The sequence below is a fragment of the Anolis sagrei genome, chromosome 1 (genome assembly GCF_037176765.1).
Source record: "Anolis sagrei isolate rAnoSag1 chromosome 1, rAnoSag1.mat, whole genome shotgun sequence".
Taxonomy (NCBI): domain Eukaryota; kingdom Metazoa; phylum Chordata; class Lepidosauria; order Squamata; family Dactyloidae; genus Anolis; species Anolis sagrei.
The window spans coordinates 68,757,800-68,777,826 of NC_090021.1; the positions used below are offsets into that span (position 1 = coordinate 68,757,800).

The 20,027-nt window shown below is 37.7% G+C and overlaps 1 protein-coding gene across 1 annotated transcript in view; it reads left to right on the top strand.

The window, feature by feature from the left end:
- Nucleotides 1–20,027, top strand: part of EZR (ezrin) — a 50,168-nt gene that overhangs the window by 12,114 nt on the left and 18,027 nt on the right. The window contains exons 3-4 of the mRNA XM_060753658.2: nt 9,611–9,694; nt 18,022–18,117. Of these exons, the coding sequence (XP_060609641.1) occupies nt 9,611–9,694; nt 18,022–18,117 (180 nt within the window). The remainder of the gene's footprint in view (nt 1–9,610; nt 9,695–18,021; nt 18,118–20,027) is intronic.

Here is a 20,027-nt window from a genome sequence, read left to right on the forward strand (position 1 = left end):
ATTATCCATAGTTTTCTGTTTCCATGGTAAGTTCAGGAATGTATCCCCTGCAAATGTTTGGGGAGGGACATACTGTATTTCAGGAATTGTTTATTTTAAAACACTTTGTACTTGGGCATGTTATTGTGAATCCAAACACTTGAGAGCTCTCTGATAGGGTTCTGTGTTGAAATGGAATTGTCAGATTTGCCAGAGAAGGCTTGCCATATGAAAATGCAAGAGTATTTGTAGGAAAACAAAAGGTACATATATGTGTGATGATTTCAAAGACTGATATTTATGTTCGGATAAGTGTGAGTCAGATCAAATGCCTGATATTTGTTATACATACTTATCAAGAATAAGCATCCCCTTCTACGAACCTGCCAGGGCCCTGATTTCTGCAGGAGAGGCCCTTCTCTTGGTCCCACCTCCATCTCAAGCCTGGTTGGTGGGAACGAGTGAATAGGCCTTCCTTCTCCATAGCTGTCCCTCAACTCTGGAACTCCCTGCCTCTGGAACTCCTGACAGCAAGCTAAAATATTTTGATGCAGGAAGGCTTTTAAAGAAGATTTTAAAGATCAATTCAGTGGGTGCTGTGGTTTTAAACTGAATATGTTTAATTCAGTTTTAATGGTTGCATATTTGTATATTTTAAATTGCGTGCGAATGCTTTTATGTCAAGCCGCTTTAAGGAAAGATAAAGCAATGTATAAATAATAATAATAATTGTCGAAGGCTTTCATGGCTGGAATCACTCAGATCTTGTGGGTTTTTTCGGGCTATAATGCCATGTTCTAGAGGCATTTCTCCTGACGTTTCGCCTGCATCTATGGCAAGCTTCCTCAGAGGGTGAGGTCTGCTGGAGCTGGGAAAAAAGGGGGTTTATATATCTGTGGAATGACCAGGGTGAGACAAAAGGCTTTTGTAAGTTGGGCTAGGTGTGAATCTTTTCAACTGACCACCTTGATTAGCATACAATGGGCTGACTGTGCCTGGAGCAAACTCTTCTTGAAAGGTGATTAGATGTCCCTGCCTGTTTTTCTCTCTGCTGTTTTAATTTTAGAATTTTTTAATACTGGTAGCCAGACTTTGTTCATTTTCATGGTTTCTTCCTTTCTGTTGAAATTGTCCACATGTTTGTGGATTTCAATGGCTTCTCTGTGCAGTCTGACATGGTGGTTGTGAGAGTGGTCCAGCATTTTTGTGTTCTCAAATAAAATGCTGTGTCCAGGTTGGTTCATCAGGTGCTCTGCTATGGCTGATTTCTCTGGTTGGAGTAGTCTGCAGTGCCTTTCATGTTCCTGGATTCTTGTTTGGGCGCTGCGTTTGGTGGTCCCTATGTAGACTTGTCCACAGCTGCATGGTATACGGTAGACTCCTGCAGAGGTGAGAGGATCCCTCTTGTCCTTTGCTGAACGTAGCATTTGTTGGATTTTCTTGGTGGGTTTGTAGATTGTTTGTATGTTGTGTTTCCTCATCAGCTTCCCTATGCGATCAGTGGTTCCCTTGATGTATGGCAGGAACACTTTTCCTCTGGGTGGATCTTCATTTTTACTCTTGTGGCTTGTTCTTGGTCTTGCAGCTCTTCTGATGTCTGAGGTGGAGTATCCATTGGGTCAAAAAAGTAAAAAAAGAAGCACCATCAAAGCCTTGGCAGACCGTGCAAAAAGAATCTGTGAACCCCACCTCCTCCAAGATGAACTGAACCACCTCAACTGGGCTCTACAGGCCAATGGATACTCCACCTCAGACATCAGAAGAGCTGCAAGACCAAGAACAAGCCACAAGAGTAAAAATGAAGATCCACCCAGAGGAAAAGTGTTCCTGCCATACATCAAGGGAACCACTGATCGCATAGGGAAGCTGATGAGGAAACACAACATACAAACAATCTACAAACCCACCAAGAAAATCCAACAAATGCTACGTTCAGCAAAGGACAAGAGGGATCCTCTCACCTCTGCAGGAGTCTACCGTATACCATGCAGCTGTGGACAAGTCTACATAGGGACCACCAAACGCAGCGCCCAAACAAGAATCCAGGAACATGAAAGGCACTGCAGACTACTCCAACCAGAGAAATCAGCCATAGCAGAGCACCTGATGAACCAACCTGGACACAGCATTTTATTTGAGAACACAAAAATGCTGGACCACTCTCACAACCACCATGTCAGACTGCACAGAGAAGCCATTGAAATCCACAAACATGTGGACAATTTCAACAGAAAGGAAGAAACCATGAAAATGAACAAAGTCTGGCCACCAGTATTAAAAAATTCTAAAATTAAAACAGCAGAGAGAAAAACAGGCAGGGACATCTAATCACCTTTCAAGAAGAGTTTGCTCCAGGCACAGTCAGCCCATTGTATGCTAATCAAGGTGGTCAGTTGAAAAGATTCACACCTAGCCCAACTTACAAAAGCCTTTTGTCTCACCCTGGTCATTCCACAGATATATAAACCCCTTTTTTTCCCAGCTCCAGCAGACCTCACCCTCTGAGGAAGCTTGCCATAGATGCAGGCGAAACGTCAGGAGAAATGCCTCTAGAACATGGCATTATAGCCCGAAAAAACCCACAAGATCTGAATAATAATAATAATAATAATAATAATAATAATAAATCAAACGTATTTGACAGACTAGACAGGAGCTGCTTATCACCAATGATAGAATTTTCATAGTAATTATATTTGAGATTTTGGGCATTCCTTCAAATAAAGGCATAACCTCTCAGTTTTGTTTTCTCAAATCTAACTTCTTTGGAAACAGAAACCAAGGGAAATCGAGGAAGTATATGTTTGCAGAAAAATGCCATTATGTCAAATGGGAGTTATTCCCTGGTAGGGATATGTTGGATTTCAGTTGGATATTAGGTACATGCCTGCTACCAGCACTAGGTCCCAATCTGTGTGGCTGAAACTTGATATATTCAGTTTCTGTTCCTTATGTAAATCATAACTGTATTTTGGGAACCAGAAGTTATTTCAAGTTCAAAACTCTTCCAGAGCAACACTTGGTTTTATGTGAGTCTTGATCAAAAGCCAGTCCTTTGCTTACCTATAGCTGGAGCCCCCGGTGGTGCAGTGGATTAAACTGCTGAGCTGCTGAACTTGCATACCAAAAGGTCGCAGGTTCAAATCCCGGGAGTGGCATGAGCTCCCGCTGTTAGCCGCAGCTTCTGCCAACCTAACAGTTCAAAAACATGCAAATGTGAGTAGATCAATAGGTAGTACTCCAGTGGGAAGGTAACAGCGCTTCCTGCAGTCATGACTTTGAAGGTATCTATGGACAACCCCAACTCTTTGGCTTAGAAATGGAAATGAGCAACCACTCCCAGAGTCACATATGATTGGTCTTAATGTCAGGGGAAAACCTTTACCTTTACCTTGTCTGGTATCAGCATTTGGAGAGCTAGCATAGGCCAATGGTTTTGGGTGTTGGATGAGGACTTTGGAAGACCAGGATTAAATCCATTTTCAGCTGTAGAAACTTACTGAGTGACCTTAACCAAGCCTCAAACTCTCAATCAAACTTCTGAATTCATCTTGCCAAGAAAACATCATGATAGCGCTGCTGTAAGTCCAATTTGTCTTATAGTAAAATGACTATAAATTACAGTGTCTATGCCATCTTCTCTTTCCCCAAAAATGTGAATGTTCTTTAAAAACTTTCTGAATAAGTTTAAGCATTTTTTGGTAGCATCACTATCTCCTATGTTAATGAACTACCAATTTACATACAGCTGTTGCAAAAAAAAAAACTGTCATAGGGAGGCGTTTGGTAACAATTGCCTGCTGCTTTTCCTGGTATATATTTTTCAGACAAAGAATCTGTTTGTTCACACACAGTCTCTGCTACACAAAGGCACATAAATCATTTGTCATCCAAAATTAGACAGTGTCAGCCCAGCCTGTGTAAATATATAAACAAGTACCATGTCACTAATTAAATTACGTTATTTGGATGTTTTCTATAGTGAGTTTTGCAACCAGCTTCAACAGGGTTTTCTCCCATCTTAAAAATTAGGGCACAATAATTGAACAAGTTCTACTGGTTTTATGATTTTTTTTAAAAAAGGAAAGTGTTGTGTGTTTCTGGAAAGTCACAGTGATTAGACTCCTGAGACCTTGGGTATAAATCCATGACTGAAAAGGGTTTCTTGGGAATCCCTTTGACCAGGGTAAAAGGACAACAGATTTTCCCTTGGACAGAATTATACCTCTTTTGTTTTGACGCAAAGTATAGATAGCAACAGAAGATGTGTATGTGTATCCATAAAATGAGGCCAAACACATCTCTTACACAACTCTTCCATGGATGGACATGAGAATATTTCTAGTATTATTCTACAGGTTTCAGACATTGATACTGGCCAAATGATAATATACAGAGAAATCATTCCCTGGAAAACTACTGCTCAAATAAATGTATTAACCCCTACAATGCAGGAGATGTGGGCAGCCCTTCTTTTATAAAATGTTGGTTCTGAAGAGAAAGGCATCCATGTAAGAACATTGTATTTAGCATTTCTTAAGCTTGAGTAATAATAATAATAATAATAATAATAATAATAATAATAATACTTTATTTGTATCCCACCACCATCTCTTCTAAGGGAGTCGGAGCATTTTACACACAATAATAGTGCAGACAATTATGTAACAATAGAAACAAATTAAATCAACAAACAATGCTCATCAATGAAAACAACTAATCAATATTCGAACAGTAACATCTCAAATTAATAGAAACCATCCTTCATAAAGTGCAGCTGAACAGTGATTATGTTATGGAAGAAGGCTTCTATCCCCCAAATCCTTAAAAAGAAATATGTTTGAATGAAAACAAGCCTGAGCAGGACAAATACATTAAAAATATGTCTAGGCACAACTTGACATATTACAATATATCTCACGGGTTTTTAAATGAACAAAACAGAGGAATTCAGTAATAAAACTTCTTAACTTAGTCAAAACTTTAATAAATGAGCAAAGAAAGAATTCGCTCCATTTCAGTTGGTGATTCCTAAGAGGCCTAAATGGCAAATCCTTGGTGGGTCCAGACCAGAATTCCAAAGAAAACCTGATTGTAAGATATTTTCCCTGCTGAACCGTGTGTTTATTGTCCACCAACTATATGATCAAGCCATGATTTGAAGTGGCATTATACCCTGGTTTGCTCTGAAGAGGCAATGTTTGTTGTTCCATTCCTGTCATAAAGGCAATGTATCCCTCCCTAGATTGCTCATTCATGTTTCAGATTATTAATCATCTGACCCACCATCTTTAAAAAAAAACAGGATTTCATAGGTTTTGATTTACTTGATTTGCTTGATTTGATTTGTTTGGGCAGGGGTATATTACATTTGGATTAACAGCTTTTGGTATAGGTTGGAACTATTATCACAGCCTGGAATCCTGATTTGAGTGAAATAGGACAAAAATCCCTCTACATGTGTGCGTGTTTAATATGACGTATAAGCATATAACATGTAACACTGCTGGAATTGTGCTTGTAATCTTGATAGGTCTGAAATGAAGTTTGATTTCATGATATCTAAGAAATAGGCTGCAGTGGTGCAGCGGGTTAAACTGCTAAGCTGCAGAACTTGCTGACTGCATGATGGGGTGAGCTCCTGTTGTTAACCCCAGCTTCTGCCAACTTAGCATTTGAAAACATTCAAACATGAGTAAATAAATAGGTACAACTTCGACGGGAAGGTGATCATACTCCATGCAGTCATGCCGGCCACATGACCTTGGAAGTGTCTACGGACAACGCCGGCTCTTTGGCTTAGAAATGGAGATGAGCACCACCCTCCAGAGTTGGACACAACTAGACTTAAGGGGAAACCTTAAGTCTAGTTAGCACAGATATAAAGAACATGTAATAATAAGCAGAATATGATTAGGCCTCTGAAATCTTTAATGTGGGGGAATGAGGGAGTGATCTGGGTTGCTATTCATGGATATGTTTCATATTAATAGGTCTTACTCATAGTGAGTATCTCTCCACTGTTTTGGCATTTCTAGCTTTCAGTGACAATCCCTCCAAAGCAGAAATGAAAATACTTTTAAAACCAGCTGAAGAGTTTTATTACCTTGATGCCTCATGAAGTATTTTCAAGGTGTATCTATTCATGAGAAAGAAAAGTGTATGAATAGTTTTAATTGCTGAGGGCAAATAACACAGGGCTGTTGAGACTGTAAAATATGCTGCAGAGATTGGATTCAAAATTGCCCTCAGCACCTATAAACCAGTATATCTAGTCTTTTGCTGAAGATGGAGCATGGGAGTCAAGTAATAATTTTGCACATCTGAAAATACACGTTGTGAAATCACATACACACCAGAACTGTGCACTTTTACAATTTATACATAAATGTGTGTATGTCTTGCTTAGTAAAAAAAAGTTAACAAAAGGATCGGATTAAAAGTGATTAGGAATTGGTCACAACAGAAATGAAAACCGTTGGACTTCTCAGGCAGTGAGAATAAAGGGGCCACTCATGTGATTTTGTGTGCAGCCAAACTTGTGTAATGTTGACATTAACTCAGAATTTGAGAGAGTACTGTCCTGGAAGCATTATTGTTTATTGATTTGCTTTATACTTGTGCTAATAATGTTTAAAATTCTGCCTGTTTTAAAATTGTAGGTAAACACTCCTTTTTCAAAGACAATTAGGGTTAGATTAAACGCATAGTTTTAAGATTTTGGAAGGAGTGTCATGACATTGTTGCTAACATAAAATACAGGTCATAGTTGAATATAGGTGAGATTATTTAAATCATATTTATTTAAATAGCTGATGTAAAGATTTTTAATGCATGATTTACATGACTTAAGAAAAACCTAATCTCAATAATGGATTTCAATAAATGTTTCCCTGCCACTTTGCCCCATGTATTTTGAAAAATGATGTAAATCTGAACACTAAAATATGTGAATGTGCAATGCTTCTGCGACGAAAGCATTGTCTCTCTGCACCGTATCCCTCTGCTTTTTTGGCTCACCTTTACCTACATGATCCTAGTTTCTCTCAGCCATTGTCCTTATATATCATGTTACTTTAGTCAGCTAAGAAACAGAAACTGAAAGCCCTGAACTCGAAGTGGGAACTGGTAATTACTGTTCATTGCTGGAACTGACTAGAGCCATGCTGAACCCAGACTTCACATATACTGTTTGAATTTTTGAAATAAAAAATGTTGCATGTGATAGGAAATCCCAACCTGTGGCTTTTAGTGTGTGAGAGCTGTTTCATACATGAAGCTTCTAATGACGATACAAGAATCTCCTTTCTCTTCTCCCTTCTCTGATAACTCTGGCTCTCCGGCCAGCATCAGTAGATGCAATGAGCAACAACTTCCAGCATTTTGCACTTGGAGCATCAACCAACTTACATTTAACATGGGACAAACCCACATTAGTGCATATTGGTCATTAGTGGATGCCATGGTATCCATTTCACCCCCACATCATTTGACCTGTGTAGATGGGCCCTTATCCAATGGATTAACCTTCACATTTCTGAATTTCTTAGGTGAGTAGGCATGGTTTCAGGTTATCTGATAATGAGTCAAAGAAACAGAGAGAGATCCCTTCCTAATAAACATAATCTCTGTTTTGAATAAAAAGGGACCCATCATAGATGGGAAAGAAAATACACATTTTCTGAACCATCCTTGATAATGCAATGCAAACATGCTTTACACAGAGATTATTTTTCACCAGGAAAGTTTAAATAATAAAGGAGAATTGTAGGTTTTGTGTTTGTAAGGCATATGATTGATTGTTTACATTGCTTAAGTTGGTGCAAGAAATTTTATCCAATGTCACCATCTCACTGGATTGAGAAGGAGGTTTTCTTAGTGGGTCTACCTTAAGGTTCGTGTTGTTATGTCCAGTCTCTGTACAGTGCAATCCCTGTATCCTGTATCCACTGGGAATACATTTTTGAACCTACAATGGAAAAAGGAAACCATGACTAATAATGAAGCCTATTGAATAATGAATATTGAATAATGAATTACTTCTGCCAGAGGTTATCATAAAGTTGCATGATAGAAGATTTCTAGCAAGGTACCCTCTCTGGGAGTTTGCTAGGTCCTCTAAGACTATTCTGTGGTAACTTCCAGTGGAAAAATGTCAGTCACCTGGAAAACCTAAAAAAATCCTAGAAAGTACATATTTTGTTGGATAGAACTAAGTGACACTTGTGGGGCTACTCCTGCATGTGCAGGGATCATGTTGTATTCTAAACACTTATCTTTAGATATGGAGATAGAGAAGAGCCCTCAGTGTTATATCTTATACTAAATTCTATTGGGAAAAGGTATTTGGAAAAGTAAATTAACCTTCAGCATATCTACAGTGCATTTATGACAATTTAAAGAAGAGAATTACAAGAATCTTATTATGGACATATTTTTATTCATTTTAGCTCATCTTGAAATACATTTAGGGAACATAATTTTGAATAAATTATAAATAAGAATGACTATAGTCTGGAGAAATCAGAGTAATGCAAGTTAAGTACTGCGACACTTGGCACTATAGGTCCTTCTCACTCCACGAGAATGCTCCATAACAATGATCTTCATGGTGCTGGCTTACAAACTTTAATTCTGATATATGGCTCGTATTTCCTGTCATGATTAATCTTGTGTGAGATTGGTCAGTATAATAACCTACATGTATGACACATTAATGAAAGGCAAACATATCTCTCTCTGTTGGCCATGATATGGAAATCTTCATGTTCATCACTGAGATTTATCCTTGAATTTAAACCAAAGGTGGCTTTATCTTTACATGTTGCTTCTCAACTTTCAGTGTAGGAAACACAATAAGGGGCCAGATGGCCTGCTAAAGCAAAGTAATTCTTTATATTAGCTTCATTCCTTGTAGAGTCAACATAAGATCATTCCTAGAACAATAACTGCTGAAAAAGAAACTTTCTTTCCTTATGATTAATGCACAATAAAATATTTTTATCCTTATGTGTTTGGGGTGTAATTATCTGCTCGCTATCCACAAATTCCTATAAACTTGTTTTCTGCTTTCAGTACAACTCTGAAGGCAACATAACACTGCATGCTTATTGGATTAATGTTGATTAGCTTGAAAGAATAATCACCATCCTTTTACCTCTTTAAAACCCCAGAATAACTCCAGCTCTTAAAATAACAGGAAGGACTATGTTATAATTTAAAAGCTGTCCCTTAATGTGGTCAGTTCTTTGTCCTAATTCCAAAAAGGATTTTAATTAAGATGTCAAGTTCCATAGTAATAGCAGTCCTGCTTAGTGTAATAGCATATTCGAGAACAATCAATGCTAAAATGCCATCTTGCTTGATTAAAAGCGCAATCCAATTCAACACTAAGTTACAAAGCCAATAGAATAGTCAATATATTGCCTTATTGTCATAATGTACTCAAAAGATATATCTTTTTCTTTAACTGTAATAGTTGTGACTCTTTAAGTACTGCTACAATTATTTTAATGTAGTATCCAAGTTTTGTACCTTTTTTCCTAAGTCTAAACTCCATAAATAAGATATTGATAAGCTGGCGAACTCTTGTTCTCCATTTCATTATCCTTTATTTTAATCTCTTTTCTAGGTCAATGTTCGAGTTACCACAATGGATGCAGAACTGGAGTTTGCCATCCAGCCTAATACAACAGGCAAACAGCTGTTTGACCAGGTTAGTATGGATATATCTGCTATTGTCTTCCAGCATTTTTATACCTGAGTAGTTGACCTTTTCTGTAGACAGAAAGTCTTAGAATGCATGTGTTTGAAACCTTGACAATATGCCTGTTTATTTATCGATAAATAGAAGCGAGTTGAGGGTAGAGTTAAAATGCATTTAACAACCAAATATGTCTGTTGGAAAAGGCTGAAGAAGGGATCCGGAAACTTTAGATAGGACTCTATGGGTGAATTGTAGGCGTACTCTTAAAATGGCTTTTTTTGTGTGTGTCAGGAGCAACTTGAGAAACTTCTGGTGTGAGAGAATTGGCTGTCTGGAAGGACATTGCCCAGGGAATGCTCGAATGTTTGATGTTTTACCATCCTTGTGGAAGGCTTCTCTCATGCCCCCACATGGGGAGCTGGAGCTGACAGAGGGAACTCAACCTGCTCTTACCGTATTCGAGCCACTGACCTGTCAGTCAGCAGTCCTTCTGGCACAAGTGTTTAACCCATTGCGCCACCGGGGGCTCCCTTAAAATAGCTGCCCTTTGAGATTCACACTCAGAAAATGTCTGCCATAATTTTTGTTACTGCTTTTGTGGTATTGCCTTTGCACTTTCTGTATTTTGCATGTTTGTACCCTTGTGTGTTTTGTGAGCTACCCCAAGTCCCTTTGGGAAATGGTGGTGGGGTATAAATAAATATTATTATTATTATTATTATTATTATTATTATTATTTTGTGGGTAGTCCTAAATTACACAATGTATGTGTGTGTGTAATTATATTACTTTTCTGAATTGACAGTTTCTGCTTCATTGCTTGTTTCACAGAGCATGGCTCTCAGGCAAGTGACTTAGCCAAGAACTGGTCTAGAACAGAGACAAAGTCTGAGCCCAAACATATCTGTCCTCATAATGAACTGGGAATGTTCAGATAAATAGACGTCATGAGCACTGGTGGTCAAATAGACACACAACCAAGGCACAAAATAGACCATATGTAGAAAAAGGGGGAAATGCATTGGGTCCATAAAGTCTCTGATACCATTTAAATGGTAAAGAGATTTCAGATAAATAGAATCGTAGAGTTGAAAGAGACCTTGTTGGCCATCCAATCCAACTCCCTGCCAAGAAGCAGGAAAATTGCATTCAAAACACCCCCGGCAGATGGCCATCCCGCCTCTGTTTAGAAGCCTCCAAAGAATGAGCCTCCACCACAGAGAGTTCCACTGCTGAACAGTTCTCACAGTGAGGAAGTTCTCCCTAATGTTCAGGTGGAATCTCCTTTCCTGTAGTTTGAAGCCATTGTTCCATGCCCTAGTCTCCAAGGCAGCAGAAAACAAGCTTGCTCCCTCCTCCCTATGACTATCCCTTGTATATTTATATATGGCTATCATGCCTCCTCTCAGCCTTCTCTTTTGCAGGCTAAACATGCCCAGCTCTTTAAGCCACTCCTCATAGGGCTTTTCTCCAGACCCTTGATCATTTGAAATTTTATGAACACCCTGTATTACCCACAAAAGAATAAATCAACTCACATTTAATGCAATCCTGCAAAATGCACATGTGCTGCTACCTTCTTTAGTGTCACCTTCCATACATTGCCTATCACTCTTTCTAATCTCCCATATTTCCTACTCCTAGTTTACCCTTTCCCTGGTTGTGGTTGAATGCCCTTCAAAAAGAAGCCCTAGGGTATAGCCATCTACCACATTTATTTGCTGAAAACACCTCTGCAGCCTACTTAGGGTCCAGCGGCATTATTTATAGAAATGATGGTACTGACAAGTCATGCTTGTAGTTCACCAGCCTTCCCAATTCATTTTTAAAGTCTTTAAAACAATTATGAGGAGCAGTCTACTTGGCAGACAGCACTGTGGGATTCATATTCTTAAAAATCTGCATCACAGATAATTAAGGAGAATAAAGAGGGCGCTTGCTGTCTCTTTTGGATAACAGGAAATGGAAGGAAGCCTTTGACAATAAAATAAAGAATTGCTTTAAATGCATTAGGGACTTAAAAGTGCTCAGTATCAGGGGTCGTAATGTGATGCTGTTGGATCAAAACTGTAATATTCAAAGGATAAAGTAATAATGTGTATTATTTTGTAACTCAGGTGTGTCGGACATGTACATATCGAAATAAAAGATAATCCTTTATTTTTAAAATTGATAGAATAAATCAATGTTGGACTTGTTCTGTTATGACACTGCAGTGTTTTTTTTTCTTGCCCACCATTAACCTTTCCTGAACAACAGGTAATCAGTTAATAAAAGCTGGTTGATTAATTGGCTGTTAATGAATTATATCTAGTGTCCACGTACATGTTCTTTTACACTGAATCAACATATGTAATTGTGGGAGTAAGTATTAATCATACTTAAACTACTCAGCATCTGCCATTACAGGGAGATTAACAAATGGGAAGAAGAAAATACCCTGTAATAATGAGGAAGTGGTAATGACTTAATAGTCTGTATCCGAAGAGAACTGTGAAGAGACTTAATGTGTTTGATTTATACACTTTGGAAATTGATTCCTGTTTTGTTATTGTATATGGTCAGCAGGGACCGTTCATTTTGTAAGTGGAAGGTCTATCCTATCCTGCTTTCAACTTGAGATTTTTTTCAAGGATTTATTTGCCACTTGTAGCATAATATGGGGAGATTAAGAAGGCCTGTAAACATGCCTGAATATGAGGAATGGGTGTGAGAGAGGGGTGCCAGGGAGTGATCCCATTTTGTCTTAATGCAGGGATTGCAAGCAAGTGGAGGTATTTTTTCAACTGTGACCACTTTGCTATCCTTTTTGAGGGAGAGGCCCACCTGGCAGAGCTACAGTTACAAGGCATATATATGGGGTTCTGGGTTTGATAGTGGAATAATAAATGTACCATATTTGTGGTGTTGTGTTATCTTTAGTTAAGAAATTGGAAACATTATGCCTTATTAAAAGGCATGCAATTGTTTCTCTTTGCTATTTCAGGGAATACTTGTTTAAGTGGGGTGAGAGGGTGCGTTGTCAGGGTGAGGGAAAGTATTGTATCAAAGATCAATCACTTAAACTTTTAACCAGTTTTCAAAGTGAAGAAAGGAGATTTTGTTAATAAATAACAAGAAGTTAGCAGTCCATTATTTGCAAGTGTTTTAACCCTTTGTAAGCAAGGGTTATCTAAGAATGGAAGGATCACAGCAAGTTTTTTCTTCTCACAGAGATACTGTAGACTCAGGGCCTGTCTACGCTGCCATATAATCCAGATTATTAAATCTGGTAATATGGATTTTATATGGCAATATAGAAGGGGCATCAGAAGCCTGGCAGAGCAAGTTGTAGGGTTCACGTTCTGCATTCCTTATGGAGGAATGCCTTGATGTTATTCTTTGTCATCAACATTGTCTTCTTATTCTCCTGTTAATCCACACAGCCGAGGAACTGAGAGGTTACTAGCAGCAACCTGCTTAGTGGAAGAAGCTACAAAACAAAGTTAAATTTCAGAATTATCTTCCAAATTGGGACACTGATTGCATCCTACATACTGTCTCCAAAAGTGTAAAGTTCAGACCGAAAATTATGGGCCTTCCATAGTTGGCATGGAGCTGTTCTGGTTGGGAAGGAAGGGGGTATTAATCAGATGTATTTGAAAAAGAGCAAATTGGAGAAGCACAGTTTAGACTACTGTACTGTTAGTATTGTAACAAGTTTGCAGGTTCTCTATTAGTAGCAACATTAGCAAGGCTATAAACCTTGCCCTAAGGGTGCCAGGAGCAACAGAGTAGAACAGAAGACTGCATGAATAAGCACTAATTGTTGTATCAGGAGGAGGCAGCCTTTGATCTCTATCAGACAGTAATTCTTTTTTATATGTAATGGAAAACAATAAGACTTATTTTAATGGGTAATAATAAAGCAAGATCAGCAGAATCGGGGGAAGGGGGTTAAATATATTATGACAGTGTTGGAGCAGAACATGAATTGCCTTGGCCCAGAAACTATCAAGATGTTTGGAAATACAACACAGTACTGTTTTTCAAACATTTATAATAGATTAATTTGCCTTTTGGATGCTTTGGAGTCAAACTCCCACAGTTTGAATCCAAAGCATCTGGGAGCTGGAAGTCAGAACAACAGGAGGATCAAAATGCAGATAAAGCAGTTGCCCATGAGATATTTTCTATCTGTTTGGATGCAGGTGAAAGCTTTCATCCTTTGTGGGCTGTTAAAAGTGATAGTTTGGCATATAGGTTTTGTACAAATCTGTAGTAAGAAATTAAAATGGTCAAAATCCCATTGGCTGTGTTCAGTTCTAAAAATGAAGTCTTATCTTTGTTTGTAGTTTAAAAGTTTTCTGATTTCTTGTTACTTGTGTTGAAACACCACAATCTTTTTAGGATTGTCCATATTGCTCCTGTATAAAGATTCAGTGAACGCAAAACATCTTTGGTACAAAATCATACCATGTAGGGCTCTCTTACACTACACAATAATAGCATTGTTATTCCACTTTACTTGCCAAGGTGAATTCTGTGAACTCCTGGGTTCTGTGGTATTGTACTCATCAAGCTTCAGTCCATAAGATGTTGCCAATGCAATTAAAGTGGGCTCATGTTTTTGTGTTGTGTAAAGAAAAACCTAGCCATAGTTAGAGCAAGATGAAGAGGCAAAAATCCTAGAGGATTCCGTAGGACAAGTGGAGCAATAGTGCTGTAATCCTGTATTATAAAAGGATCCCTAATCTTGAAGCAGACACATCAGTAAAGGTGCCATGCTGTATATCAGTTTTTTAGGGCAGGGTCTTTACAACATTTCTTCCTTTTGAATAAGTATTTTAATCTATTAGGCCTGAGAAGAACAGCATATAGTTTTCTATCACCATTTGCTGGTCACAGCTGCTGATGTTTTGATGGTGTTCTTATGAACACCAGGATATTTCAGCACATTGCATTTGCAATAATTCCCTTGCCCCTCCAAATAGTGCTCTTGTTTTAAAATAATTGTTTTAGGTTACATACCTTTTTTCCCTAGTCTAGACTATATGTGGACGCCATATGTGTCTAAGAGAGTCTTCAAATGAAAGGAAAGGCCAGGGAAAATGGAGACCAGCCAACACTGGAAGGAAAGTAAACTACTACTGGGGTGTGGGCGTTTGAGGCTTCCATGTCCGAGATCCAGGTTTTAATCCAGGTTTGGCTGAACTCTCCAGGGTGCTGAACCCTCTTACTTAAGTGGTTTAGGGAAGGAGGATACTTGAAAAGCCAGCAAAAATCAGAGGGGAGGATAGGGAAGCATTTATAAAAGCGTACATGCTTTCCAGAGTAGTGGAAGGAAGCATGACAGTTAATATTAATTTGTATCTGTGCATGGGAGTGATTTATGGTTGTGCTTCCTGTTTAATACAAATGAATGTCTGTGAATTAATTTTAGAAGAATTTGTTCAGAGGTGGTTTTCCAAAATAGTGTCTTGCTGTTAAACATATTTTATGTTGGACCAGTTATTGTAGATTCAGATGAGCATTTACTGTTTTTCTTTTAGTTTCCTCATGGTAACTTTTCATGAAATGTTGCTGTATTAAATTTCATGGTTTCCCATTCTCCATAAGAGTCCTTTTATGACTGTGCCCACAGCTATTTGTGCCCACAGGTACAAAAAAAATGAAGATCCCTGGCATATCACTAAACAATCTTCTCTCTAGCTGTTCCATTTAATTTAATTTTGGCACAAGTCAATCCTCACTGTTGATCAACAGCAATCATCCTATCATAGTAAGTGTGCCTTTAGTTAGTTGTGGTGACATTGTTTAATGGCAGTAAGTTAAGTCTTTTAACTAAATTTAATCCAGTTGAAGGTATCAGAATACATTTATAATCATTAGATTGCACGTTTATTGAGACATGATCAGATCCACATTTCAAGTCTTCCCCAAGTAAACAACACAATTCCTAGAGCAGTGGTTCTCAACCTGTGGGTCCCCAGATGTTTTGGCCTTGGACCCAGAAATATTAACAGCTGGTAAATTGGCTGGGATTTCTGGAAGATGTAGGCCAAAACACCTGTGGACCCACAAGTTGAAAACCACTGTCCTAGAGTATTAGGTTTGAGTAGATATCAGAAGAGCTGCCTTGCCAAATGCTTTTAATAAAGTGGATGTACATAAATGGAATAAGCCATGATGATTGATGATCAAAATCTGAATACCTGTATAGAGCTGGCTATGCAAAATTACTTGCAGAGGAGATGTATGCAATGCATATAAACATATCTCAATTCCAAAAAGGAAGTTTTAAAACGAAATAAGAATTTTCACTATTAAAGGGGGGAATGTAGGTTATACTTAGTAGATCTGTGTTCATAATTACATGTCTGCTGTTAGGTCAGCCAATGTTTTGAAAGCAATTACAGTGTTCATTAAAAAAATTATCAGATCTGGAAACAGCCAGAAAGCTCAAGGACCAGAAAGGATCATTAATTGTGCTCATGTTGTTCTTGGGGATGGACTTAAATGGTCATGGGGAACATAAATTAACTTTAATTGGATTAATATTACTAAGACCAAAATATGTTGTTTCTCTTGGTTTCAAAATAAATTCTGAACATGGAAGTCTTTTCTATAATAGATTTTATATGGTTTTCCTTTCTGATATTGTCTGGGCCCTAAACATAGCATTAGAAACAAGTTTCAATATGCAGATTTTTAACACAGGCATCGTGCAGTAGAGAAAGTGTATTGATATTTTATATCCTTATTAGTAATTATTTGAGTACTTTCCAATATTACTTTCTGTAAAAGGGTATTAAAGACTATTTCTTTAAAGGATATTTGGGTATATCTTTTTTTTTTTTTTTTTACTATTTTTGCTCGGAAGTTCTTTGTGGGGATATTGTGTGTACAAGTACTCTATTTCTATTCAATTATTTCATGACCTCTGTTCTTGGACCTAAATTCAATTTTTAGCCTCAAACATTAAACACATTGAAGCAACTGCTGAACTGGTAAAACAAAAAATTGTGTATCCCATTGATTTAGTGATATTGTCTAGGTCACGACCATCAGTCATATTCAGTCATAGGTCTCTTTCTTTTTTCATAAGAAACTGCAAGTTTTTTCTGGTGTGAGGGAATTGGACGTCTGCAAGGACTTTGCCCAGGGGATGCCGGATGTTTTCCCATCCTGTGGGAGACTTCTCTCACGGCCTCGTATGGGAAGCTGGAGCTAACAGACAGGAGCTCATCCTGCTCTCCAGATTCGAACTACCAAACTTTCTGCCAGCAGACCTGCCGGCACAAGGGTTTAGCCCATTGCACCACCAGAGGCTGCGAGTAAAATACCTGAAACATTTCTAGGCAATACGTATGAATCCAACGCTTGCGTTGTAAGTTCATTAGCTTTTGCAAAGAAGATACATTCTGACTTCTTGAAAAAAATCATGGGATTGCTTCTGCAGAAATACAGTTGCGTATTAGATGGAATTCCGAATTGCTATACTGAGACATCTTTTTTCTAAGCTATTTTCCCAATGGAGGAGTTAGCATTGTGACTGTTGTTTGAGATACCAGTCTCTTCAAACTTATTTCCAGTACTAATGAGAATTGCTTACAGAAAATGTTATAAAATTGATGGAGAGAGACTGTAGCTTTTCATATATTTTGCTCCAAATAATATCGGCCCTTGCTCACATGGTGATTGGTCACATGACATGTGTAACAACATCTGGGAAAATAACAGGTTGTCTGCTTCTTTTTTTTGAAGCTTGCAAACAATGTTTTAGTTAACATGAAGGGAGGCTCATAGCTCACAAGTATGAATCCAAGCTGAATGTTCCTTGAGCAAGACTTGATTTCTTTCTCCTCTTTCTGTTTTATATCATATGTCTATATAAAATAGTTACACTTACTGCTCCTGGTTCTAATGATTTAAAGCATTGTGTTTCTTTTTTAAAAAAATAAATAAATATGTGACTAAAGATGTATTTACCTATCTACCTTGACCTGAATTTTGTGCACTAATTATATTCTGTTGAAACAGACACAAATGAATAATATGTCCTTTACTCAGCCTTTGAGACCATGTTTTCTTTTTGTCACTTGTATTGACACCAATATATATGGATAAATTTAAAAAATCCATTATCTTCCTTTATTCTTTATTTCTTTCCCATTTGAACTGGATAATCTCTGTGCCTGGGATAGTTCCACCAAATCTTGGTGTTTAAGTCAGCATTTCTTTTTGTGAGTAGAGCAGTGCTCAATATATTTGGGCAACCAGTTCAATAAGTCAGCTTCTGCAATCATTGTAAATACTTTTTGACTGATGATGTAAGTTCTTTGCTAATCTTTCAGGTGGTCAAGACTATAGGATTGCGTGAAGTCTGGTACTATGGTCTTCAGTATGTGGATAACAAAGGATTCCCAACCTGGCTGAAGCTTGACAAAAAGGTAAACAAAATGTGAAACCAACTTTAATGCAAGACACACACCCGAAAACCCCCCACAAATATCTTTCTGCACCTGTATGCCATGCTGTTTAATGTATAATATTCCTTAGGGTTTATGATCTACATCCAATAAAAAGGAAACATGCACCAAAATATCCACATTTTTTTTCTTTAAAAGCTGTCCTTGTCAGATTTTAACAATGCCTTTAAATGGGTTTGGGCTTGGGCACCTTCAAGGCAAGACACTTTGCTCATATCTCTGCTTGCCCTTACAAATCAAATAGGAAGAGTTATTTATTATTTACAGCATTTATATTCCACCCTTCTCACTCCGAAGGGGACTCAGGGTGGAGCACAACATATATACGGCAAACATTCAACATAAAACAAACTATAAATATACATGAACATTAAAATCAGTTGTTCAGTGACTACAGTCTGTCGTCATTAGTCTGAAATGAAATGTTTAGGAGAGAGGGGCATTTAAAGCATTTTCTGTTTGTATCAGCACTTTGAATTTTTCCTGACTAACCTTTGGAAGCCAGTACACCAATTCAGGCCAATGCTCCTAAATATCTCTGATGTGATTTTCAAAGATTAAACCTCTCAGCAGAAAGAAGGAAAAAGACAAACATATCATTGAAAGTTTGTTTAGCTTTCTTGTCATTAGTGTGCTCTGACAAACTGAATACTTACTTAATTTATATGCATGAATACTGACAAATAGAACTGTTTGTACATAGTCTAGTCTCAGCATGTTGTTGCCTACTCCAAACAGCTGGCTATTGTGTTTATTTCAATTAGCGGAACCTCTCAGTATACACTGCTTAATCTTCTAAAGGCTTTGCAGGACTAGTTGCCAGGCTGCCTAGAATGGGCTATTCTAATAGATGAATTATAGCATGGAGATTAGTCTAGACGCAGTCACTCTAAAGTTTTCGGGTTTTTCAAAATAGTAGAATAATCTTCTGAGCCATTATTCCCCCTTGTACAGTGGCTATTTAGACTAGTGCTGTGGTGAAAGAAATACACAGAAGTATTTTACTGTAGCCGCCTCCATACTAGCTAGTTACACACAAAGGTACTATTTTGTTTTTTCAGAGGAGACAAACAGTTGATGTCAGTCACCCTGAAGAAAGTTATATATGAGAGATTTTCCCCTTCCATCCTTGCAAATATTCAGTATGGCCTACACAAAATACTGGTCTATGTTTGGAATACTGATAAACTTGGAATTTGTCCCTGTAACATTTAACCCTATAACAAGTGAGCCAAAAAGACAGGCAAAAATCTACCGTCTTCTGTGTCTTCTCCAACTTTGTCTTCTATGTAATGAGATTTGAATTGCCTTAGAATATTGGGATGGAAGGGGACAGGGTTTCATGAAAAACAAATATGTCTACTCTTAGTGAAAAATCATAGACACAGGTTCAAGTGACTTTCTACAAACAGGTCTTAAAGTTACTAGTCATGTCTCTGAATGCTTAGTCTGGAAATTCTTCTGTTTGTTTCATGTAAAGTTGTGGAAGATTTTTTTAACTCCACAGCATATTTTAACATTATTTTGCATGAAACTTCTTCAAGTTTTGTGATCATTTTGGTCCTCATCAAAATAATCTGGTGGTTCTTCATACATTTAAAAAGGCTACAGTTGATAAACAATTATTATCATTCATTGGAAAATACCCAGTAAAGTAGAATATTCCATCCAAACACAGAAATTACAGTATGTCTCTATATTTTGGTTGATGAGTTTCCAGAACATTTCATTACAATGGCTACCCCAGTCTATCCTCTCTCTGATAAAGAAATGACTGTGAAGTGGTTTTACATGGTTACTGTTCAGAGTGTGATATAGGTCAAAAGATAGATTTGTAATATCTGGTAATTATTTAGAGTGTACACATTTAT